The 27,172-nt window shown below is 43.0% G+C and overlaps 1 protein-coding gene across 1 annotated transcript in view; it reads right to left on the bottom strand.

Annotated features, from left to right (window-relative positions):
* Positions 1-27,172, bottom strand: part of TXLNB (taxilin beta) — an 87,572-nt gene that overhangs the window by 4,803 nt on the left and 55,597 nt on the right. The window contains exons 5-8 of the mRNA XM_019527655.1: positions 16,860-17,054; positions 15,323-15,442; positions 7,064-7,138; positions 1,803-1,895 (exon numbers count right to left, since the gene is read on the bottom strand). Of these exons, the coding sequence (XP_019383200.1) occupies positions 1,803-1,895; positions 7,064-7,138; positions 15,323-15,442; positions 16,860-17,054 (483 nt within the window). The remainder of the gene's footprint in view (positions 1-1,802; positions 1,896-7,063; positions 7,139-15,322; positions 15,443-16,859; positions 17,055-27,172) is intronic.

Here is a 27,172-nt window from a genome sequence, read left to right as displayed (position 1 = left end):
TCCCTCTTGCCATGTACCTTCCACCCTGATATCTACTCCTTTAAAGGTGGAGAAGTTTATTACACAGTTAATTATACATGTAGAAAATACAAGTTCAAGCTGGTACCTGTGACGGAGGCAAGTAAACATTTCTCAAAGGAAAGCTATGTAGTAGGAAGGGATACCCAGGTGTCACCAAATAGCCAAAAGTGGTTACTCCAATACAAAGGGTCAGTTTATAAACTCAGTGCTGTTCTCTTTTACCGTCTCTTGCAAGAGAATGATCTGTAGCCAATACCAGTTTTACACCAGCTTTATCAGGGGGTGGAGGAAACTGAAAAACTGTGGAAAGGGAGATTCCTGATTACAAAGTTTACTCAATTCATGATTCCGTGGGTTTCATGGAAACTGCAAAATCTGGGATTGTCTGCAAAATCAACTTAAAAAAGACTTAATAAAAATAAAATGCTCCTCCCTCCCCAGTAGGATTTTTCCACCAATCAGCACTGAGGGGCAGGGCCTCTGGAGCTCATCCAGGAAATATCAGTGAAATTTGCTATTTATGCCAAGAGCAACCAATGAAAATTGTTTATTTTCTCTGCAATTTAAGTAGACCCCATCTTAAGAGATATTGATGGTTGGGATCTGGACATGATGGCTCAAGAGGTGCCTTCCAATTCTGTGTTCCTTCCACTTCTATCTGAAGTCTGAGATGCTTCTGAAAGCAAAGCCCCTCTGGGTTGCTTTTACTAAATTTAAAGTACAGTTTCCAGCATTGGAAAGGATTCTTTCTCCTTCCTTATTAGTTTAAGATTTCCACTCTTGAGGACAAATACTGAGGTACTCCTTAGGCCTATACTGTGCTTACCCTTGCCTTGGGGGGAAGAGGGAAAACCATGTAGTCTGTGGATGCAATAGCACCTCCAGCACTGAAGATCATTAAAGTTTCCATGATCCAGGACACCAGCATTTTGCATCCTGAAACACATGAACTCTAAGGGTCCAATTTGCTTTTGTGTTTGCACTTTGCTGTTATTGACACTAGTGCCAAAAGGGGCCAGATTCTGGTTTGGTCATATTTAAATTCTCTTTGCATTGGAAGAAGCAAATATACAAGGTGCACAATGGTGGTGAATAGGGCTCTAAAGATTGAAGCCAACATTTTTGCCAACTCATATATGATATTAAGTGGACACTAAAGCACTAGGTTAGATTTTAGGTATCATTTGGATTGTTCCTCTTTATTCTTTCAAATAATTTTGATTTTTTTGCTGGAGAAGAGACTGGAATATTCAACCTCCAGTGCTGAGAAGACACAGAAGGGTATAAATTCTAAGCTGGCAAAAATCATCATAGCTCAATTAGGTCTACAGAAGAGCTGGACCCACATGTTTCTGTGAAGAGCAGATCCTAGATCCATTCTTCTACTGGACTTTGAGCATGGTGGTGATTTTCAACCTTTTTTCATTTGCAGACCCCTAAAAAATGTGAATAGAGGTGCAGACCCCTAAAAAAAATTGAAAATGGAGGTGCAGCCTTGGGATCTAAAACTTTATGTTTGTAGTCATCTTTCATGGACTCCTTAGACATAGTTTGTGGACCAAATGTTGCAAATCACAGGAGTATGGTATCAGCTGACAATTGGAATTAGAAATGTACATTGAAAGTATATCAGAGTCATGTAATATGATTGGTCTTGGTGATCAACGTATTATTCTACCATGTGTGCAGAAATCCAAAGACAAATAATCACAAAAGAGAATCATCCAAATCAAAATGAAAAGTGTCAAGGGCTGTTTTTGGAAATTATCTGTGCTACTTACTTTCTCCATCTCCTGTTTGAAACTAGCAAACACCTCATTACTTTTTGTCAGCGTTTTCTGGAATTCTTCAAACCTTTCAGAGTAGAGAGTTATCTACAGATTGAGGAGCAAAAAAAGGAAAAGAAAGAAAAACCAGATCAGCTTTACAATCCCCATGAGGGCAAACTGATCTTATTCGATTGGCTCTTATTTTAATTAAATGTGAAGGGCATAACTCTGATTAAATGATAAGATATTTTAGTGGTTGCAGACCAGCTTCTGTTTGGAGGTCTGAAAACACTACAAAAACTTGAGTGAATTTAGCCTTTCTATACACTTATGAGGTCAAGAAGTATTATCATTTCTCTATTACAGATGAGTAAACTGAGAGAGAGAGAGCAGAAATATTTTGGCCGATATTTTCAAAAGTAGCTGGAAACTATTGTTGCTGAAGATTAGGCTCAACTGGTTTTATGTGCCCCCTTTCCCCCATCTCCCAAAAAAGAGGAGAAAGCCCCAATAAGTGGTGACTGCTGAACATGTTTGCATATGTGATGTCCTTAAGTTCTCTCAAGCAGACAGCAGTGAAACCTAGAAAAAAACCCAGGGACTCCTGTTTTAAGTACAAGACCTGAATATAACACCTGCATACAACTGTCATATTTTTCCATGTTTCTAGAGAAATGAACAGATCAGGTGCAGAAAGAAGCTACCAGGAGATCATAGGAAAGGAGGGTCTATTTTTTGAGAAGCAACTAAAAGAGGTTAGTTTGGCAGAACTAATGAGAGGCCTGGCAAGATGTAGGCTGATCTAGAATATGATTGTTGCCGAAGGTAAATATGTAAATGAGGGTAAACACAAGAGAGAGACAAGATTTAAGTTGAAGGGCAATGTTGGCCGGTGAAATCTGATGGGTCATTCTAAATGTTAATTAGATGCATAACAATACTACTATTTGTTACTGGGTCAGGAGCCAGGACACCTGGCTTCAAATCCTTATGCTACTGCTTTCTTGTGAAAGTCACTGCACTTCTTTGTGTCCCCTTCCCCCTTCTTTCCCTCCCACCTTTTGTGCTTCATTATAGTATAATTCTTTCAGAGTAAAATATGCCTGTCCAGTGACAAGCCCTGATCTTGGCTGGGGTCTCTGGGTAACACTAATAATAATTCATATAATCTAAATTTAATAAACAAATTAATGTGTTTTATAGTCTCTGGATTAGGAACCATCCCTTGTTATGACCATGAATCATGTTATCACAGAGAGATAAAGAGCACTTAGCTTCACTTTCATGGTTTGGCAAGGCATGTCCATACCCTCTCCTCTGTATGCTGTTCTTGGAAGCCAAAACATGAAGGAAGTCCTGCCCGATTGCTTCCACTCTGCATGTGCCAACTCCCAAAATGAGACAGTGGGTGTGTCATTGGCATGTGCTCAGGGCCACTCTAAGGCAGCTATGTTGCTTCATTTCTGGGAGTTAGGGTGTATCGAGTGGGAGTGAATGGCCAAGAGGTGCTTTGTGCTGGTGCTCCTGTGTGTGGCATGGAGGCAGTGTAGACATGCCCTTAAATTCCTTGTGTGGGCAAAGACCCTGGGTAAAAAGAGAGAGCTGCTGCTGCTTCAGATATAAATTTATAGATGTAGTGCTATAGGAATGAGAACCTTCCCACCATTCTGTTAATTATGTGCTTGAATGAGCAGAAGGTAGTGCTTTAAACAAATACGCTCTCAGAGAGATGGTGGCTCCATTTGCAAAGCTGGGGTGTGGAGTTACAGTGAAGACTCTCATAAAGTCACCACGTTTTACATTCAGTTCAATTTGTTATCTTTAATGTAGGGTCTTATTCAGACAACAACAAAAAATGAATGGCCCCTGTTAGCTTTTATCTTATGCTTTCTTTCAAACTATAAAGCACAAGGTGCTAGCATAAGTAGTACACTTGGAGAGCATGTGCGTTATATTGAATTGGATCACCACACAATAGGTGTGTGTTTTGAGTTAATAGCAAGTACTTTTAACCATGACGCGCATTTGAGTTCTCCAGCATAAGGCACTGGTGCTAATGTTACTGCTTAGTTCAGCGGAAGCTTAGCTGCTTCTTCTGAAATAGAGTAGAATATAACTCTGGGATTACACTGGGCAAAAATGATGCCTCCCATACTGACAAATATTGTCTCCTCATTCCACGGGCTTCCCAGTCTGTCTATATCCATATACTGTCTCTAACTTGCTTAGGTTATCTGAGGCAGGAATTGAGTTATTTGTTCTGTGTTTTAACAGCACCAAGTACAATAGGAACTGGTCCAAGACTGGGCATCTCAGAGCTATGGTGATGTAAGTAATAAATAACAAAGAAGAATTACTGCAATATTCTAAAGTGATAGACCTCTTTGACTACTTGGTTTCTCAAATTAAGGCCATGCTACAGCAGAACATGTAAGTTAAGAATGTGAGTAGTCCCATTAAAACCAGACACTAAAACCTTTAACTAAACAAAGTGAGACGAGCACGGGGCATTGTCAACAGTCTGACTGAGTTCCTTTTTCACAATTTTTCATTACCATTTGAAATGTACGTTAAATCTATTCTGTTTTATCTGTCCTTTCAATTTCATTAAATTGGCTACAAAGGTATAGCTGATACACAAAGCTTTTTGAACCCAGCATAAAAGCTAATTAAAAGAAAACTGGGAACAAATTTGCATTTAGGACCAACTCTTCAGGAGACCTTTGAAGTTTGATAGAGGGACCTGTCAAATTTGTGTCCATAAACAGAAAGCTCGCAATAAATAATGTAATGTTCTTCAGTGTCTTCCCTGCTTTTTTTAACCTTTGAAAATGTACATAAAAGACCTTCTTATCATATTCATAGAGATATAGATGAAGACATCTCTGATGTGACTGCACAGGAGAGCTAGACTGTTTTGCATGGACTGTAACTCCAAAAAAATGGGTGGAGCAGGAAATCCTATAATGCACCATGTACAGGTTGATGGAAAAAGCCATGGAAAGCTTTGATTTCTTATGCCTGTACTTGCTAGCCAAAATAGCTCTCTGGACACACAGCAGCAAGTAAGATACTCCACAGAAAGAAATAAATAACTTACTCAGATAGGGCAAGAAGAAGGCCAGAAAAAATAATGCTGTTCTTTGAGTTGTACTTTCACCCCCAGCATGTTGCTTGGAAAATGTCACTTCTACATTCTAGCCCAGTGGTGCTCAACCTTTTTGATCTGGACTGGACCTGACTGGTGGTCCTGACCTGGCACCTGTGTGATTGTGGCAGGACCCCAACCTGGCCCCATGGAGGGGAGGGGGCATGGTTTGGCTCTAAACCAGCCATGGGGAAAAGGGACATGGCTTAACAGGGGGACAGGGTGTGGTCTGGCAGTCCAGATGCGTGGGAAGAAGGGGTGTGGCCTGGTCCTGATTGGACTGCATGGAGGTGGGGAGGAGGAAGGGGGTGTGGCCTGGTTCCAACCCACAGTGTGGGGCTTGGGGACTGGAAATTTGGAAGTGGGGGACAGTGACTGTATTAACTGACACCACTTCCCCACTGCTAAATTACTCAACCTATGGGAAGTCCCATAAGATGGATACCATGGCTCTATGGGCTACAACTGGCCTGTAGGCCAGAGATTGAGCATCTGTTTTCTAGCCCAGTGATTCTCAACATTTTTTATACCAGGACTGATTTGTAAACCTCAATGGCCAGTCCTGACCTATTGCCCCTCACTCCTGACCCGCTGCCCTCCATCCCCAAGCCCCATCCACCCCAGTGTGTGGGGCAGTGGGGAGGTGTGGGGGGCATAGGGGGCCCCAAGCAGCCCCTTGCAGGCTGGAGCTCTGCCAGCCTGCAAGGGAAAAGCCAGAGTTTCCCACATTTTTTTCTTTTACAGGAGAATCCATTTTTAAAGTTTGGTCACGACACTTTCATATATTCTTGCGAACCACTTTTGGGTCATGACCCACAGGTTGAGAAATGCTGTTCTAGCCCATAAACAGATCCAGAGCCACAAAGGCTATGTTTATAATAGCCTTTTCTCCCTCATAATATTTCCCATTGTTACTGGGTGTGGTATTTGAATGGTGGTTATACCAGTGGAAGCACTAGCGGAGGCAAGCTGTTGCCACTGTTTTGACCACTTTGTTTTGTTAGTTGGACAGGTTCTGAGTTCTCCAAGGACCATCAGCAAGCACTCAGAGGGTAGTAAGCACACCATTTCTCAGATCATTCTCTCTGGGTTAATAGAAGTCTGCAGGCTGCCTTATAAAGTTTGTAGAACAGAGATCATTCTCAGTCTCATTTACATTCTAAAATATCATTCTCTATTAATGTTTCTATAAGGCTAGGGATACAATATATATTGTCTCAGTCCCTCTTAATTCTTAATGAATATTCAAGGTCTGGAATTATTTTATCAGTTCTTTTGGGTGAAGTGGTGACCAGTCAGTGCTTTTGTAACAGCTGTACATTACTCATCTTCCACTCAGGCCTGATCTGTGAGACAATTTTTAAAAAAAAATTTATTTTAATGCATTTATCAATCACTAGCTGTACAGAAAATCTACAGGCAAGTCTAGGCCACGTCTGACGGTGCTTGAAAATGCCTCTGTGAAAACAAGCCTATGTTCTGCCTGTGCCACTTAGTGGAAAAATGTCACATAGCTGCTCTGATGAAAGTCTGAATACAGTGCTAGGCATGTATGAAAAGCCACCCACATGACTTTTTATTTCAGCACATGGCATATGCAAAGAAGGAGTGAGTGAATGGGTGGGGATTGTCACAGCAACACTCCCAAGCCCTGTCCAATGGGTTATAAACATGTCTGAAAGCTTCTCTGTATAAAAGCCCTCTGTGCATAACCGCTTCATTGGAAGCTAATGAGAATCTGCATTCAGACCACTTAAACACACACTTAAGACCTCACTTGAGTACTTCAAGTTAAATATTCAGTGGATTAGAGGGCAAGTAGCGGTGGGATGAAAAAAATGATATGGATGGTATACTGGTATGGACGCCCAGCTACAGTTCAGCATAGCTCCATGGATTAGTGTTGTATACATATGCAAACACCTCAGAATGATTTGCACTATAGTTCCATGTTCTTCTATGTACTTGGAAATAGCGTTATGCCATTGCCATGGCCTCTTTATGATTGATAATGAAATTAGAAAGAACACCTATAAAGCACTTTAAGTATTTTACCTGGGATGTGTCTCATGGGTTAAAAATGGGCAAACAAAGGCACACCATGCACGGGACTCCCCTACTTCACCTGGGCCTGTAGTATAGTTTCCTGCTCCTTCAGCATTTTGGCCTGGAGTTTCCATTCTGCAGCTTGATTCAGGAGCTGGGGATAGAGCAACAAAGAGAATGTTGTTATTTTCTTGCTTTTATAATTTTAAATCCTAGTGCTTCACTCATGAACGTGTTCTTTATATTCACTAGCACTTTTTGGAAATAACAGAAGTTAGCCCCAGCAAAGTGCAGCGCAAGAAGCTAGTCTGTTTCATGTGTCAGCTAGTTTGTTTCATGTTTCATAGATTAGTGTTTCATGTTATTTTGAAAGTTGGAGAGTCACAATATATTGTGCAGTAAAGAGTGCAGCAGCTAATCACAGAAAAGTGCCTCAAACTTCTATGGGCCTCCTAAATCCTCCTTGTGGCATGTGTCTGTGTTAATACAACTTAAAGCCCATGCCTGTTCTCAGTAGTGTTACAAGGGATGGGCGACTGCAGCATCAGCCCTCATTGTCCATTTAGAACAGCAAGAACAACAGCTGCTGCTGCTCCCAGCACCTGGGAAAACACTTAGTAGAAGTTTAACAATTATTTATAACTAAAGACGGGAAGTTTCCCTGACGTAGTAATGAAATGTTTAAGAAATGCCTGGAAAAAGCATTTTCCAAACATTTAGCAAGCATTTTCTTTGACTGCTAAAGCCAAATGTAAATGTTTTTAGGGTGAAATCCTACAGGCAACTTGAGAAATGATGGATGAGTGGATTGGTTTAATGTGGGACTATGTCCTATAGCAGTGAATCTCAACCAGCGTGCCATGGTTAACATTGGTGTTAACATTGATAGTGTACAAACATGAGTCACAGGATAAATCTGGAGATTTCAAGTACGAAGCCAAAAACATTCTGATCTATTCTGGCCTTTCTGAATTCTTTGCAACAGACAAATAGCTCTATTGCCAGTATTTCTTTGTAGTCATGAAAAAAAGTGAAAGTTAACAGCTGGCATTTTCTGAGGGGTGCTTTGAGTCTAATGAAAGATGCTTCAAGTCTAAAAAAGGGTTCAGAACAACTTTCCTATAGAAAGAAGAGGTATTAAGAACAACCAAAGTAGATACTGAAGAACTATACCTGAAAACATAACTATGTCCTCTGGTACAGGGCATTTTTGGGGCGAGCACTATAAATAGCTATAGAAAACTCTGAAATTCCATTGTGAAAGTTTATATACAAAGAACTAGAACTCTTGGTTCCAAAGTGATGCCTTTTATTAGACCAACTGGGAAATTGCAAGAAAAAATGTCCTTTTCTGCAAGCTTTCGGGATCAAAGTCCCTTGGTCAGGCTCTGGGAAAAGTATAGATGGTACAAGATGGTAAAAAGTCCCCATGGAACTATACCTGAAGATGTCCCCATGGACTTTTTACCATCTTGTACCATCTATACTTTTCCCAGAGCCTGACCAAGGGACTTTGATCCCGAAAGCTTGCAGAAAAGGACATTTTTTCTTGCAATTTCCCAGTTGGTCTAATAAAAGGCATCACTTTGGAACCAAGAGTTCTAGTTCTTTGTATGTCTTCTTGTCTCTGACCAACACAGCTGCCAAGTACACCCCGGACATTGTGAAAGTTTGACACTAACCCTTCTAGTAAAGATAACATGGGCAGGATTTCTTGAACAATATATAACATGAGAAAGTGAGGCAATAACATATAAATGTTGGCAGAACTTGTTCCATTGACAAATTATCAACACTCTCACCTAGAGCCTCCAGACCAGGGTCATATGAAGTTCAAGTTATGGTCAAGTACTTGTTTACATCTAAGAAGCACAGAGGGAAGCTTTGGGATTAGGAGGAGTGGTGCCAAAATGGTGTTCACAGTAGTATAATTAAGAACGAGTGTCTGGCTCCTCTGCAAACCCTACAGGACCCATTACCCGAATCCCTTGTTTTGACATCACTAATTTTAAAACAACAGAGAAGAACATAGGAACTTTCATGTTGAGTATACAATCTGCCCTCTACCTTGTCTTTAAAGCAAGATATCTCTACACAGTGTGGTATCTCTACAAAAGTGGACACATATCCTAGAGCTAGGTGAATTCTTTAGTGAATGATGAGTTTGCGGAAAAATGCAGTTTCATGATGACTGAATTTATTCACAAATCCAGGTCAAGACTAATAGAATAGAAAAAAAAAAATCAGAAAGGCCAGAACATTATTACATTTCAACTTCTAATTTTAAGATTACATTTTTATGTTTAAATTGTCCTGACTTGTTAAAAAAGGTTAAATAACCCCAGAGTGAAAGCAGACATTTTGTTTCAGGTGAAACACACATCTCAGTCAACACAAAAAAATATATTTTTTTGGTTTGGTCACTGACCTGAAGAATCTGTCATTTGTGTGGCTCCAGTACAGCAGCAAAGGAAACTTGTCTATATACCTTTAACTCAGCCAGTTGGATAAAAAGTTGGCTCCACTCATGCAAAGCTCCCATTGGCTTTTACAGAGACAGGATTTTAGCTAAGATCCCAAGTTTTGGCTAACAAATAATTGTCAGGTGTGAGTGTAATGCAGAGAATCACAGGGAAGTCCACCCAGCATGAAGCAATGATAAAGATGATTTTTAGTTGGATGGGCCTAATTTTTGCATCTCTTTCTTGGTAAGGCACGCATATAATGTACGCGAAGCCTGTTTATTTGTGCTAACATTTGACAATGGGCTGGATTTTCAAGGCTAGGCCTTGCTTTTTGTACCTCTGTGGTTTTTGGAGGAATGATGGGTGCTTGGGTTTAATGGTTTGAAACAAAACATTGAAAAGCCTAAAGGCCTGTCATTCTCCAGACCAGTCATTAATCCCAAGGACTGCTTGGACTTTGATCATTATTGCTTAAATTTCATGGGAGTGTTTCTGGAAGTCTTTTCAGTTAGTATGTTGAAGTGCCCCCTGCTCAGAGCCCTTAGGTCTCCTGCAATATACTTGAAATGAACTGATGAGGCAGAGGAAAGTAGTTATTTTTGATAACGAACCTCTACCTGCTAATGAAACCCTATTTCTGTTTTATTGCATTACTACTTCCAGGAATAAAATCTTATGTAACAGAGACAAACTGCACAGCATTGACACAAACCAGTATGACTTCTTACCTAGCCTGGAGTCATGTATAAACATAAAATTGGTAGAAACTGAATCACGAAAACTGATGTTTTTATTAATAAGATATGAAGTGGTAACAAGGGAGACCCAACTCATAAAATATAAATATATATTTAATATTGTGTTTGCACATATTGCTTCACTGAAAAATATTTTGTAATATTTTGTTACTTTGGGCATGGTAGTGGCCTGAAGGCCCAATTAGCATCAGACCTTGTTGTGCTGGAGAACACAAGAACAGTTGTTGCCCCATAGAAATGCCCTTCAGAAAGAATTTAAGACAAGATGTAAGAAGAAATATTTGAGGTTGACTTAGCAAACCCATGTCTCCTAAATGGTCTAAATTGCTCCTGCAATTAACTTGATCCAAAATGTGTGTTACAAGTAAGACAAGGAAACTGGGGAGTCCAAATCATATCATAGATTCATAGATATCAACCAGATAGATATAGGATGATAGAGAAAGGCTGTAATAGGCCATGGAAGCTGTGTGCTAATCAATTCTTAGGTTGTGCTGACCTCTAGGGAAGGACTTACAGTACTAACTAGAGGCAAGGCTTTTTTGTGATATCTTTTACTGGACCAATATATAAATAGCTATTGGACAAGTTTGTGGGCATCCAGTGCCATTCCTCAGGTCTAAACTAGTACCAACTGGTACATTTTTTTACTAGAGCTTGCATTTTTCTTTGCTTGTGTAGGCTGAGCTGTGCACCTGGAGAGACAGAACCATATTAAATTGCTGTCTGTAATAGTGTAGGTAGCAATAGTGGGAGCACCTGAGAAATTTCTCTGCCTGCATCACTCTGTAGGTTTGACTTTTTCTGGCACTGCTAGAAATGACAATATTCCTGGGACGCTGAAATTGATTGGAAACAGTATTCAGAAGTTGAGAAACAGTTAGCTAAGAGATTCTGAAGTCAGACAGAAGGCAGCATAGAGCTCTTTTCACAGCATCCGACGAAATGAGTTCCTGCACATGAAAGCTTATGCATCTCTGATTCTGTTAGCTTATAAGGTGCATCTCTATTTTGCCTTATTCAGAAGTTACCACACTACAGACACACAGAAAAATGCTGAGTTTAGCGTAAATCTTTATTTTGCTTGAGCAGTTATGTACTTATATTTTATTAAATGACTAGCTTCTTGACTCAGTTTGTCATTATGTTAAAGATGCATCCTGCCCTTGCTTTCTGGCTTGAGTAGCTGGGTTCCCCAGTTCTTGGTGGGGAAATACAGGAGGGGGAATCTTCTTCTGTGGACACTTGGGGGCAGCAGAGTTACTCCTTGACCAATGCTCCAAACTCAGAAAGATTGTTTTGTTTTTTACTTTGTGGCAAATTTGAGCTATTGACTGTGCATAAGCATCTACATACTGAAAAAAGCCACTATATTCAATATAGAGTCCCCTGTTCATTCTGAGCTGGCATTCTAGGAACATAAATGTTTGTTTAATACTTTGTGGCATAGGTTGCTGAGTAGCAGGAGCACATCTTAAAAATATCCTTGTACAATGCAAAATTTTGTAGGTCCAGCATGTCTAGCTGAGTGTGGTAGAGAATTTTTGTAGCTGGAGTAAAAGCACATACAAGCTACAGCATCGTGTTGAAGTTAAGACAATAAATTAGGCCTCAAAGAAATACCAAACAGATACTTAGATCAAACGTTTTAAGCAAATATTTTTAAAATAAAAAAAACTGTAGCTAAGCCAATGTGATCTCCAAAACAGTATATACAAAGTTATAAGAGATGTTAAGAATATTCCAAAACACTTTCCTTCTGTATCCCTTTTATCTCCAGTGTTGGATGGAGATAAATTTGAGAAGGCCTGCATCCAAAATGTCTTAATTAGACGTACTTTAATAACAGGGTCTTAAACTAAATCTACAATATGATTCAAGAGGGGGACAAGTGTAGTCTAGTAGTCTGGAGGCAGGACTCTGAATGACGAACTAATCCTGCTCTAACACTGACTCATTGTATGGCTTTCAGCCAGTCACTCGACTTCAGGTTTCCCTTGCTCTAAAGGGGTGATGACAATATATATGAACATACTTCAAAGGCAGGTTTGTGAGCATTAACTTGGATAATATTTGTAAAGGTTTTTGTACTTAAGGCCTTATTATTATGTGCCCATTTTATATGGCTTTTTAGCTAATTGAACTGGTTCTCAAGCCTGTTATCTCAGCGGTGTTAGTCACCCAGAGCAGCACTGCAAAGAAAATATCCCCACCCTGTACAATTTGGAAGGATGTTAATTACAACTGCTTTGTAAAAAATGGAAATAACAGCAATGTCTCAATGTACCCTAGGTAACTATATGCTAGACAGAGCCAGCCAAAGACAGCAATGGCAGCCCCATGTGGTCAGCTACCTTCTGAGAGGACCACCACTTCTAGGGGCTGTACTTCTGGCGCACACTGATTACTGGTTGATCCTCTTCAGCCTCCTTCATAAGTTCCTGAATTCCTTACTGCTTGCAACCCCAAGTGGCAGTACTTGCTACTGCTCCAGCTGAGTGGTTGGTCTTCATTTGAATACTGTGTAGGGCAGGGGCGGGCAATCATTTTGGGTGGAGAGCCACTTACTGAGTTTTGGCAAGCCATTGAGGGCTGCATGACAGGCAGTCGGGGCAGAGATATATTAATTTTCTAATTTTTTTAGGGGTCCCACGGGCTGGATAGAATGGCTGCATTTTTCCCACCCCTGGTGTAGGGTCATCAGAGCCAAACATCATAGGGAGGCAGAGAGGTGATGGACGCAAGGCCTTATAGGTTAATTTTTGCACACTGCTCAACAAAACCTGGAATTTGTCTTGATGCTGCCTTTCACCTTTTTTTTTTTTGCTAAATGGACGAAATCTTCAACTGTTTGGAATCAATGGCAAAGTTCCCAAAGACTTCGGTATATAATTATTCCAGTGTATAATTACTCTCATTGTCCCTGGAATGGTATGATACTTCACATTGTGTGCCCAGGCAAGAATATAAATCTTCTTTGCCAGATTTTGATTAGTTCCATGTTACTGATGGGGTGGGCCTGGGCAATCCCTGTTTTTTGTACATACTGGCTGCGTCTACACAAGATGCTAACTTCGCAGCACTAAAAACAAGTACTATAAACAAGTAGTAAATGACTGCCGAGTAACCAGTTACTTCACAGTAATGCCGCCAAATGGCTTTTTCGTGACCCTGACTTTGCAGTAGTCCGAGACTACTCCACAGTAGTGTCGCATCATGCTTTTTGCCATGCAACACTATTGCGCAGTAGTTGTGGGCTACTGTGAAGTCAGCATCTCCTGTAGATATGGCCACTGAATATTTAAATCTGTACAAGTATGAGGGAGACTCTCAATCTCACCTGCCTTATTTGCGCATATATTAAAGGGATGGGTGCAATGTAATAGGATAACATACTCACAGTCAGGATGTTTACTATGAACAGAGCTGTGCAGAACTCAGAATTGAATTCTTTGCAACAGAAGAATTGCTTTATTATTTTTCTGTAGTCAAGAAATTAGTGAAAATTAAGAGCTGCCATTTTCCAGCGGGGTGCCTCCAGTCTAACGGAGGATGCCTTGAGTCTAAAAGATGAATATGGGTTGTCAGTGTGACAAAGTAATTAGCAGAGCTAACCACACATTGTCATGCATTAGTAGGTGCATCACAAACAGGTCCAGGGAGGTAATCCTTCCCCTCTATGCAGCACTAGTCAGGTCACAGCTGGAGAACTGTGTCCAATTCTGGGTGCCACAATTCAAGAGGGATGTGGACAACCTTGAGAGGGTCCAGAGGAGGGCCACTCATATGGTTAGAGGCCTGTAGGGAAGGCCCTATCAGGAAATGCTAAGGGTCCTGGACCTTTTCAGCCTCCGCAAGAGGGGAGATCTTGTGACAGTATACAAGTTCACTGGAGGGGCAGCAGGGAATAGGAGATGCTCTGTTTACCAGGGCACTCCTTGGAATAACTAGGAACAACAGCCACAAACTCATAGAGAGCAGATTTATGTTGGACACCAGAAAGAACTTCTTCACAGTAAGGGTTGCCAGAATCTGGAATGGGTTTCCCAGGGAGGTGGTGCTCTCCCATACCTTGGGGGTCTTCAAGAAGAGACTGGACAAGCAACTGGCTGGGGTCACATGACCCCAGCACTTTTTCCTGCCATGGGCAGGGAGTTGGACTCAATGATCCACTGAGGTCCCTTCTGACCCTAACATCTATGAATCTATAAAATGGCTTATATAAATATTTTCCTTGGTTTTGATCCAGTTGTGAACCTAGCATTTCATGCAGCTCTCAAACCAGAGAACTAAATCCTAGCCCTTCCTAAATTCCTACTAGTGGGTAAATCTGGGTGTGTGTACATGTGACGCTATATCGATGTAGCAACATGCTACAGCAACTCAGTCTCCATGCATGTCTGTTTATTTGTACTGTTTATCCCTGTTAAGCATGTTTTAAGTTCCTAGTTTTTGCCCATATTTTGCTTTGCTATTGCCATCTTCCAGGTTACATGTCAAGACTATTCATTTCCCAGACAATGTGGGGAGAGTAGAGGATAAGCACAGCTTCCTTCATATCTCATCAACACTCCTTTAGAATCAGCTGAAGGGCTGGTGCGAAGTGACTCATTCTCATCCTTCCTGAATTGACTGCATCACTTTTGCACTGCTTTTAGCTTCTGCCCACCCCTGTGAAAGGCCATCAGTCCCCTGAGGTGAGTTTGTTATTTCAGTGTGACTGTATGACCATATGACTTTGTTCTCCTGACAAAGTGTAGTGTTTTATTATATTCCTTTCTTTTGAAGAGAGAGAATATGGGATATCAGAGGGATTCTTACTAAGTAACAGCACAGCTTTGCCCTTTATATGTAATTATATGTTATGGTTTGCTTAAAAACTGTTTAGTGCTAATGAAAGGTGCCAGTCTGATAGTCCGGGAGACTGCTTTCCTCTCAACTTAGGACAGAGTAGCAATGAAAGACTTCTTCACACTGTTCTGCCATTGTTTCAGAACTCAGACCAGGAGTGCCACCAAGATGAGAGGTGAAGTGGCAGTAAGGGGTGATTTAGGGGTTAGGCTATTGCTAGATAGAAGACAGACAGGCCATCAGACAGATGACACAGATACATACATATTCCTTTTCTCTCTGATGTCGCTCCTCTGCCTCCTTCATCATTTCCTGTGACTGCTCCAACTTGGCATCTACCAGTTTCTGTTGAAGCTCTCTGTGCTTGAATATTTTGTCAAGGTGCTGCAAGAAAACAAACCCTGCTGAATGTGCAGATTTACTGATGCATATATACCCTCATGCTCAAACATGTATGACTGTCTTCTGGGACAAGAATAAAACTAAATGTACTGCAACTCTCAAACCACAATGCTCCCAGGAAACTGTAATACTTGTAAGAACAAGTTGTGTCAGAATTTATGCTGGAAGCAAAACCAGTGCACCTAAAAATGCTTGTGTGCCCTTTTCAGAACTGGGCATTAAAATATATAATATCTATCTATATCATCAGTATGATCAAAGAGGCCAGCTAGAGCTCAAATAACCATTCACCAAAACATAAACATAAGTGACACACAGTTAACTGGTGAAGATTTTTTTGACTGAGACAGGATTTGGGAAACAAGTCTCATAGCTAACTGAGCCCATAAAGAAAACAGGCACTTTAGGCCCATATCTTGCCTGGAACAATTTATGTAGCTGCAAAGTATTTACCATCACAGAGTTCCATGCAAAATCAAGGACTTTGAGTACAGAGCATCTACCCTCGTTCAGCGCAGTATGTAGACATGTGCTAATCTTCAAGCATGTGTGCTGTCCTACTCAAGTCAATGGCACTGTTTTTATTTAACAGATGCAAAGTTAAGTAAGAGCTTGTGTGCTTAACTGGATACCCATGTCTGATCTCCTGACCACACTTCTTGGTACCTTGCAGGGTCAAATCTTCATTGATCATTATTTTTTTCTCCCCCCAAATCTATGTGCTCCAGCTCAACCTCCTAACACAGCAAGAAGCACTGGGTGAATTTATTTAACCCCTATACACAGGAGGTCGGTCAGACTAGATGATCTAATAGTTCCTTTCAGCCTTAAAATATTTGTATACATAACAGCATCTCCAAAAGAAATGCCAAGAATGAACCTTCTGACTCTTGTACCCCAGAGTAAACCATGCCACTTTCACATAATTACAGGATTAAAAATCCTGACAATATCCCTTTACTTTTTTGGCCCACTACTAAAGACCATCCAAAGCACATACATTTCATTCAAGAAAAATCAGGAAGGTTTGAAAACACTTCTTGAATTGTTGAATGCATTGAAATGTTATGATCAGCTGTGATATTTACTGAGAAGATAATATCTATCAAAAAGGCTGTGCCTGCCAAGTAGAATCTATTCAAAATGCCCACGTTTACATTTTTATTAATCTGTAGAAAGAGGGACTTTACCTGCCTCCTCTAAAGTCTTTGTTAAGTTGGAGCATATTCTTAAATCTTTACTGTGCTACGCATATGATCCACTGCACAAAAGCCTCCATGAAAACAAAATTGTTAATGAGTTGGGAGGACAGGAGGGCAATAAGATTGACTCTTATACACTTCAAAGTCTGTCTCTCCCTACCTATTGTCTGTTTGGAAGGCATTCGTATTGTTCTCACCTCCTCTCTGAGTTCATATTGATCAATGATGCATTTCAGTTTCTCTGCCAACTCTGTGTTCTCTTGACATAGTTTCATATTCCTCTCACTTTGCTGTTCAATCTGAGACTGGATTTCACTCAGTGTGCCCTGGAAATGATTAGTTATCTCTTTTCTCTTCTCATCTTCCTCCCGTGCCTGTTGGATTGTTTCCTCCTGTTGTTAAAAAGGTAGAGAACGTGATCATTTAAATGTATAACACAACCAATTTGAAAAACATAATGCATTTGATTAGTGTGAGGGTTATCACTGAAGGATTACAGGGTTGCATTTCTCTTTGGAGCCCTGTCTATATTTCATATATCCGAACAACACGTATGACTATAAATACATAGATCAGATTACACAGTAACCTTGAAAAAAATGAGGAAAACAAAGTCTTGCATTTAAATGAACACTCTTCAACCAAAGGAAGTACCTTTACCCCCTATTTTACAAGACAATGAATGTGGTGAAATTAGGAAAAAAGTCCTAAAACATTTTATTTGACCTGAAATAATGTGTTGTGATTCGATTTGATTTAACCTGTTTTCTTATAATGGGGGTCAATCAGGCCATTTTGAAAAGAAAGTCACAGAATCATAGAGGGCTGGAAGGGACCTCAGGAGGCCATCTAGTGCCATCCCTATCCAGCTTGTTTGAGATATATCCTTATCTAACTTATTCCTAAAACTACACAATCCTGTCACACAACTACAAAGCACTTTCCACTAAACCATCAAAAGCACTCGAACCTGCTACAGATAAAGCAGGGTAACAAGGGCTGTCAATGTCCTGCTACTACAAGGGTTGTTAAAATTCACTCAAGAGTCCAAAAGTTAGTTTAGAAAATGTCAAAGCAAAACATTTTGACATTTCTCAAATGAAACATTTCATTTAGAAAAGGTCCAAATGCAATGTTTCAACTTTCCATATTTTTTTCACCTATAGTAGTGGGGGCCAACCTTTTTGGTGTTTTTACCACAACTTAGTCTGGGACCCTCCCCAAGTGCCACTCTAGTCTTCTTACAGATTCATCGATTCATGGTGTCGAAAGGGACCTCAGTGGGCTATCTAGTCCGACCCCCTACCCCTGGCAGGCAAGAAAAGAAACACCAACCCTGGGGTCATGTGATCCCAGCCAGGTGCCTGTCCAGTCTATTCCTGACGACCCCCAAGGATGGGGCGAGCACCACCTCCCTTGGGAGCCCATTTCAGATTCTGGCAACCCTGACCGTGAAGAACTTTTTCCTAATGTCCAGCTTTAACCTTCTCTCTAGTAGCTTATGGCCTTTGTTCCTTGTTGTGCCGGGGGTGCCCTGGTGAACAGATCATCACCTACTTCATGTTGCTCTCCCCTTATGAATTTGTACGCTGCCACAAGGTCCCCTCTCAGCCTTCTTTTGGAGAGGCTGAAGAGGTTTAGGTCCCTTAGCCTTCCTCGTAGGGCCTTCCCTAAAGGCTTCTAATCAGACGAGTGGCTCTTCTTTGGACCCTCTCTAGATTGTCCGCATCCTGCTTGATCTGCGGCATCCAGAACTGGACACAGTACTCCAGCTACAGCCTGACCAGTGCCGCATAGAGAGGGAGAATCACTTCCCTGGACCTGGTTGTGAAGCACCTACAGATGCATGACAAGGTGCGGTTGGCTCTGCCAACTGCTTCATCACACTGGCGACTCATGTTCATTTTGGAGTCAACAGTGACTCCAAGATCTTTTTCTGCCTCAGCGGAGCTGAGAAGGTCGCCCCCCAGCCTGCAGGTATGATAGCAGTTCTTCCTCCCTAGATGCAGCACCTTGCACTTATCCTTATTGAATTGCATCCTGTTGCTCTCTGCCCACTTCCCCATCCTGTTTAGGTTGGCCTGGATCTGGTTTCTCCTCTCCAGGGTGTTAGCTGCACCCCATAATTTTGTGTTGTTTGCAAATTTGGACAGGGTGCTTCCCACCCCCTTGTCCAGATCACTGATGAAGATGTTGAACAGCATCGGCCCCAGAACTAAGCCCTGAGGGACTCCACTGCACACATCTTTCCAGGTTGACACCGACCCGTCCACTACCACCCTCTGAGTGCAACCCTTGAGCCAATTTGCTACCCAGTCTACTGTGTAATCATCCAAGCCAAATCTCCTCAGTTTATTAATAAGGATGGTATGGGATACCTTGTCAAAGGCCTTCTTGAAGTCCAGATAGGTTACATCCACCTTGACTCCTGCATTTAAACAATTGGTGGCCTTGTCATAAAAGGAAACTAGGTTAGTCAGGCAGGACCTGCCTGCTAAAAACCCATGTTACCCCTCCACATCACACTAGCCAGTGGGCTCCCACAGATGTGCTCCTTGATAATTTTTTCTAGAATTTTCCCAGGGATAGAGGTATGGCTGACTGGTCTATAGTTCCCCAGGTCCTCCTTCCTCCCCTTCTTAAAGATTGGGACAACGTTAGCCCTCTTCCAATCCTCTGGAACCTGACCCAAGCACCATGAGTGCTCATATATCCTTGCCAGTGGATCAGCTATGACCCCTGCTAATTCCTTCATTACCCATGAGTGGGGTCCCTCTGGTCCTGGTGATTTGAATATGTCCAGTCCCTCCAAGAGTCTTTTTACCGTATCGGCACTGACCATTGGTCAGCTGATGTTCCCTTTGTTGGTGTCTGTGATGTATGCTGAGGGTTTGTCTAGATTCCCATTTAAGAAGACAGAGGAAAAAACGCATTGGAGAGCTCTGCCTTGTCCCTGCTATCCGTCACTAGGCGCCCCACCTGTCCTGTATGGGTCCTATGCATCTTCTTTTTGCTCCCAATGTACCTAAAGAAGGACTTTTTATTGTCCTTAATCCCTGACGCTAGCCTGAGTTCTAGAGCTGCCTTGGCCTTCCTGACTGACTCCCTGCAGGTGCAGGCCAAAGAAGTATACTCCTCTTTGCTCGCTACCCTCTGCTTCCACTTCCTGTATGCCTCTTTTTGCCCTTCAGGTATCCTGGATGCCTCTGGTTAGCCAAAGTGGCTTCCTGGCCCCCTTGCCCCCTTTCCTCTGCCATGGGGTTGACTCACTCTGAGCCCAAAGAATGGTTTCCTTGAGGAATGTCCACCCATCCTGGACCGTCAACACATCTAAGTTCTTAGTTCCTAGCACCCTGCTAACCAATCTCGAGTCTATCAAAGTCAGCTTTTTTAAAGTTTAGCACCCGTGTCCTGCTGGGTATAATGCTGGATAGTGAATTTAATCATTTGGTGATTGCTGTCCCCTAAGTTGCCTTGAATCCGCAGGTCCCCCACCAGGTCATGCCCTGTGGCCAACACCAAGTTGAGCAAGGTGTTGCCCCTGGTAGGACACCTTACCTCTTGTGTTAGGTGGAGGTCCTGAATACAGGTTAAGAACCTGTGCAAGCAGTTAGATCTAGCTGACTGCTCCTCCCAGCATATGCCTGGGTAGCTTCTGTTACTCTTTTTCCTTTCCTGTGCTCCCTACCCAATTTGCTGCTCCGCTTTCTGCTCCCTGCCTTATCTGCCACTGTGCTACCTTTCCCCTCCCAGATCTGCTGCATACCACACATAGAGGCTGCCTGTACCACTTGTGTCACCTGTGCTGCAGGTAGGCTACCCCTTACCTAAAGCATTTGCCAAATTTAACCAAATTCACGTTTTTTTGAGTCCCTCTCTCAAGACTCCATTTTTTTGGTGGCAAATCCACTTCTTAATGAAAAAAAACACAAACCACTCCATTCTAATGATAATTTCTGTTTTGTGGAGAATTGTGCCCCAGAAAGATTAAGTGACTGGCTCAGATCACACAAGAAGGCAATGGTAAAGCTGGGAATTGTACAAAGTCTTTGGACTACTTTTCCTCAAAAATGACACGTTCTTTCATTAAAGCAGTGCTATCATGGTCATTATTTGAAACTCAGCAAAGTAATAAATTCAACTGAATGTTAAAAAAAAATCTCCCTGTATTACAGTTATACCTGTAACAAGCTTTTGTAACCATATGAAAATAAAACAGCCAGAAAATAAAAATCACGCAAATATTAAAGCACATTGACAACACATTGAATCTTGGGTATCATTTACCATGTTGTAAAGGGAAAAATAATTGCTTAGACCAGGAAGATTATAAAAAAAATATCACTGGTAAAAGGCACTTTAAGTAATGCTGCAGTTTTTTCAGAGACCTGTAGTGTTAATTTCGATCTTTTCCTCTCTATCAAACAAAAGACTAGAGAATGACCAAGGTACTGGCTGTCTCATGGGGTTCTGGGACCTTGTATAAACTACTCTGCAGCACCAGGACTAAGTACAGGCAGTCAAAAAGCCAGAGGCTGAATCCATTCAGTCTTTGCAGGTTAGTCTAAGCCAGGGATGGGCAATTATTTTGGGCGGAGGGCCGCTTACTGAGTTTTGGCAAGCCATTGAGGTCCGCATGACAGGCAGCCAGAGGCAGATAAAAAATTTAGAAAATTAATATTTAGGGACCCCATGGGCCGGACAGAATGGCCTGGCAGGCTGCATCCAGCCTGCAGGCCTCATATTGCCCACCCCTGGTCTAAGCTGTATAGATTGAATTGATAAGCAAGTGATCAGACATTTACTTTTGATTCCAAAAATGCAGCCACATGACTGTAGTGGCCCAGGCCAGAAGCTGGGGGGCACTAGAGCATGCCTCTCTGCCTGGCTTGGCCAAACAGCTTGAGCCAAGGCTAGTCTGCCCACCCTGTGGGGAGGGGGGCGTTGCAGGGGAGGTGCAAAGCATCCTGGGATGCTGTGAGTTAACTTGAATTTGAAAGGTATCTGGGAAAGAAGTTCAATAAACCAATTTAACTTAAATCAGTTAAGTCTGATACTACATCCATCCAGTTTTATCTTAAGCTGTTTTTGGCCATTTTGAAAGTGGTTTATGTGCACTGAACTTCTGTTGTGTTACAGGTTTGAACCAGTTTCTGATCACTTATACTGGTTTATGTATAATTTCTGTCCCTAGCCTGGGTGTCCATCAAGTAATGAACTTTGCCAAATTATAAAAAGAGAATGGTTATAAGCATGAGTCAGCTGAGAGGAAAAGTGGTCTTGCAGCTGAAACTCTGGACTTGGATCAGGAGATACACTCCTATTCAGTTCCTAGTGATGACCTAGTCCTTCTTAGTCAATTATCTCTCTCTGCTTTTTTCCCCATCTGTAAAATGGGGACAGTAATAATACGTCCTTTTCCTATCTGGTTGTAAACTCTTAGACAAAGAGTGTTTTCTGCTAGCCCAATGGGGATACAATTTCAGAAGCCTCTAGACACTACTAAGAAATAAGAACAATGAAAAAATAATAATTTACTTATCAAGAATTCCCCCCACAGGGCACACATGCCTCCCCCACACCCCACACATGCCCCCAACAAGGCACATGGCCCCCCCACCACATGGCCCACAGCCCCTCCCCCCCTGCAGCAGCAGCAGCAACCACTGGGGTGCTCGGGGCCCTCCTGGCACAGCCTCCCCCGTGGCATGGGGCAGTACTGTGTGGCCCAGGCTGCCTGGCATCTGGTGCTCCTTGTGCCACATTGTGTGGGCCCGGCCTGGCATGGGGCCTTGCAGCTTCGGACCCAATAGGCCACTTTGGCTGTCACCCAGGGGCCAGTGCTGCCCTCAGGGATCACGTGTTGTGTTGGGCCAGGTCCTGCCTCCATGGAACTGGTCTGGCCTGGTGTGACACACAGTCCTTGTGAGTGACGCTGGCTTCTGGGTGACAGCCTGAGTGACCCAGAGCTGCCTGAAGGCCCATGCCTTCATGCCAAGCTGGGTCTGCAGGATGTGGCACAGGCTGTGCTGGGTGTCAGGCGGCCAAGCTATGACGTGATGCTCCGCAGCACAGGGGGTGGTGTGCCAGGAAGGCCCCGCATGCCCCGATGGCTGCTGCTGCTGTGGGTGTGTTTGGGGGGGGCTATGAGCAATGGGGGGGGTAAGCGGGAGACCCACCCCTCCTGAGCAGCCTCCCCCGCACCCACACAGCACCCTGCTCCAGTTCCCTTCACCCCAAAGTCCCTTACTTACCTGAGACCGGAGCCTGGTCCCATCAAGCTGCAAGCTGCACCGCTCCAGGCTGCCCCACACGTGGAGGCAGTGTGTTGAAACACCTGGCAAGAAGCAGCTAAAGAGACGCTTTGGTTGGCTACCAGAGCATCTCTTTGGAGGACCCCAGCCTCTGGTTGCCTCAGGGCGTGGTCCTGGACCGTGCCCTGTCCCACTTTTATTCCTTGGGTTTTATTTCTGATACCTGGATTTCCAGGTATCATATTTTGAGCCTGCACTGCAAATATGCGGAGCAGAGAAAGTTTGTTTTGTTCCCAGCATGCCTCTTGCAGTGTCTCAAAGCAGTTTGAGATGCTGCAAGAGGCACGCTGGGAACAAAAACAACTTTTCCCGTGCTGCGTATTTGCATAAGTCTTGTTTGGACATGCCCAAGGAGTCCCATATTCCAGATGTGTGGGCTCGCATATGGAGCATATGTTCGGGCTCGTTTGGATGTGCCCAAGGAGTCCCTTGTTCTAGATATGGCCTGGGGTCCCAAGTGAGTTTGACACCATTGCAAAAGCTCCATTGATTCTTATCCCCCAGTTTCTCAAGCTTTGTTTCTATAAAGCAAGAGCATTTTTTTTCCCCACAATAATGAAGATTAAGGGCTGGATTCTGCTCCTGGTTACTTCAGTTAAATTGGAAAAAACTGAACTGATTTGGTGCTCCAGAGTCACACTGCTGTAGTAGAGCAGAATTTGTCCATGGAGTTTCTTTTTAGCATATTTGGCCCTAACCCTAAACATACTTTCTGCATTAATTAGTGCAATCTATGTTTGCTCTTCTAATGCCATTTCCGGGATAAAGGTCTGCTTTTACCACAGTTTGGCTATATCTCTCCTGTGCTTCCAAGTGGATGAGCTTCAGGAGACTAAAGTTTTGTTTTAAAATATTATTTCCTTGAGCTAGTTCTCCATCCTTCTCCTACCTCCCTCTTTTCTTAATCTATTTTCTCCATCTTTCCAATAGCTGAATTATATGCCTGCCCTTATATTGCAGTACCATGCTGATATAGCTTTCATATGCTTCAGTGTTGTCAGTAGAACTTATTTAATAAAGTCCCATAAAATTATGCGAAAGATACATTATGTCTTAGGTTTCATCATGTGAATAAGAAATATATTGTACATAAAAGGAAACTAATAGAATTAAATTTATCTGGGCTTGATTCTCATCTTGCCTTGGTGTACTGTTACTCCACTGAAGTCACACTAGTAAAAATAGGTATAAATGACATCTAATGGTCCCAAGATTCTGAGACAAGGCAATTTGAGCAGCAATAGTCAGTTTGGGGTTGAACTCAGTATTTTAACTGTTGGCTGGACAGGCCAGTGATTCTTAGCCAGGGTGTTGTTGAATCCTGGAGTGCCACAAAATCCTTTTAAGGGTGCCACAGAGTGCCCCACAATTTTAGCATTGTTAGATGGGCCAACGGCTATGCATGATTCACAAGATAAACCTAGAAATTTCAGTAATCCATAGTGTCAAAAACATCTCTGACTCAATGTGGTCTTTCTCAAAAAAAGGTACGAAAAGTAGCATTTTCTAAAGGGTGCCTTGAGTCTAAAAGGGTTGAGAATAACTGATGGAGCCTTTATAAGAGAGTTTCCTGGCTTTGTTGTTCACTAGAAAAAGGTACAAACAGCATGAGTGTGACAGGTGTATGCTCTAAGGGTGGCCTTTCCCATGGCCTCCTCACCTGTTTGGGCAGCCTGCCCACCTGTCTTTCCTGCTACAACTTTGACTGAATAAATATGATTTAGTTTTGGTGAGAGGCTGCCTCTTTCCTATATGCTGGTATCTAGTTTTGATCTATGCTTCTGACCTCCCATTAGCATATCCCAAGCCTTGCAGATGTTATATTTCAATCACTTTGGAGTCCCTCTGATGCTGGACTCTCCATGCTCTCTTACCTGAACCTCTCCAGCTCTCTGGGCTCACTCTGCCCTTCTGCAGCTGTGTTCCCACTCAGGGCACTAATGAGGTCTCCATCTCCCCTACAGCCTCAACCACAAACCATTGGACTAAACAATAACATAAATACAAGCCTCTGGGCTATACCATAACACCACTAAGATAGACTGTGTCCTGTCTCTTTAAAAGAAGGTAAAACTTCCACCTTGAAGATGGCATGTCCCTTAGCCCTGGATACCTTATGTCCCTGAATCCTCACTTTCTTGTAGGCAGGAGTAGGTAGCACCTTGTCTCAGGTAGCTCTCTGGGGGGGAGGCTTCCTTCCTTGGCAGGGGCCATGGAACTCCTTTTTTGTTGTGGGGGCCAAACCAACCAACCAATCCCCGCCTCCCCCCTCCCCTCCAGCTCCCACCACCGATTTCTTACTTTACGCTTTTATTTTTTTTCTGATGTCCTGAATATATTTTTGTGACATTAGCTGGAACATGCATAGGGGCAATTTACATAATGGCATGTGTCGGTCGGAAATGTCACATCAGGCACAAACAAAGTGGAAATACAGCTTGCTATTTAGCTAGCTATGCAGCTAAAAAAATAGCTACACAGTTTTGACCAGAATGACAATTGCGCATTTGTGGGTTATATAAATTAACATACTAAAAGTTGGTTGGGCCATGGCCTGGGTGGCCCATCCCATTCCATGGCCTATTTTCCTTGGCAGTTGCTAGCGAGAGACTGCTAGCTCCCATCCTAGGCTTATATGTTCCCCAGGGCCCTGCCTCCTCCCAGTCAGCTGACCATCTTCAGGTGAAGGCCAATTACCTTATTAGGCAGTTGCCTTGGGAACCTGTACCTGTGTACCTGCCTGGCTTTCTGAATAGCCTGGCCAGGCTGCTTCTACCCTTTTAAGTAGCAGGCACATTGGGTGCTCTGCTACGATGCGATATATGTGCCTATATAGTATTATGCAGCCACCAAATTGTCGATAATTGTTAGAACTGTTACAACATGTAGAGAAATGTGTCACTGATGGTATTAACAGACTTCCATAAAAGGCAATGGGATATAGAGTATAACAATGACAATAAATTCATTTACTTTAGCACTATCTATTCTGCTTTTCTTGGTAACAGTCTGTTTCTGCTGTCAAGAGCAAATAGAAGGAAAACACTTGGATGACTGGTCTGTAAGTAAAGATTTGTAAATGGTTTGAGGCTTTATCTCTGGCATTAGGAAGGAAAAATCCTCCCCAAAGCCAAAGGGCAAAATTGCACCTCTCTGATCTGAATTGAGAAATTCTTGTCTGCAGGAATGCAGACATATATTATATTGTCTATTAAGCACCAGTGGTGTTGGGGTAGAGCTGAGTTGCAGGCACAGCAGCCCTTAGGACAGCAGAGGCTACAGAGCTGAGCCACAGGATGCAGCAATTTCTAGGAACCTGGGGAGGTGGGACAGGAGAGTTGTGTATGGGGTGCTCAGTAACAGTGAATGGAGCTGACTGCCAGTGAGATTTCTCCCATGTTCTCTGTTCTCCCAGAGCAGTGATGACCCATACCAGGTGCATGGGGTGCATGTGCATCCCCTGAGACCACTGGTGCACCCTCTGACAGGCCACATTCCTCATTCAGGTGATGGGCGGGGGGGCAGGTGGGAGCACTGGTGCCCCCCCCCCGTGAGCATGGGCTGAGGAGTGGGAGTGCTGTGGCTGGTTCTGGGAGTGCCATAGCCGCTTCCTGGCCAGTGTGATCAGCTGCAGGAGGACACCCCTCCCCCCCCGGTTAACGCGATCAGCTGCGAGGGAACCCCCCCGGTTGGTGTGATCAGCCACGGGGGGACCCCCTCCCCCTGATCACTGACTAGTTGTTGGGGGGGCATGTGCCCCCCACCCCGACTAATGCGGCACCAGTCGTCTATGTCCCAGAGCACCGTCCTGCTGGAACTGTGACAGGTGTGGAGAGCATGAGGCCTCCAGTCTTCCAGTTCTGGGGGGATGGGACACCTCTCTGAGATAGCAGAGATGAGGCACACAGGAGAGCATACTGACAGTCTGCTTCACTCTCCCCACACTCTCTCCATTGGGTACGGGCAGGTGCAGAAAGCATGCACATGAAACAGGAAGCGCTTCATTTTGAAGCTCTTATAAAGAGTTTTTTTTGTTTTCTTCAGGGTTATTTTTGGAGGGCATTCACCATTTTCAGAGTCATTTGAAGCACTTTAAGTGTTATGTCTGCCTACATCCTTTATGTATTCGTAGGGCCGCATTCCATATAAAGTTTCACTGGTTAACTGAAGTTGTTAATAGGCATGGGGGGGGGGGC

Source organism: Gavialis gangeticus, unplaced genomic scaffold (assembly GCF_001723915.1).
Source record: "Gavialis gangeticus isolate Ggan-Ray unplaced genomic scaffold, GavGan_comp1, whole genome shotgun sequence".
Classification (NCBI taxonomy): Eukaryota; Metazoa; Chordata; order Crocodylia; family Gavialidae; genus Gavialis; species Gavialis gangeticus.
The sequence above is the reverse complement of the archived record's forward strand: the minus strand, read 5'-3'. Positions and strand labels throughout refer to the sequence as shown.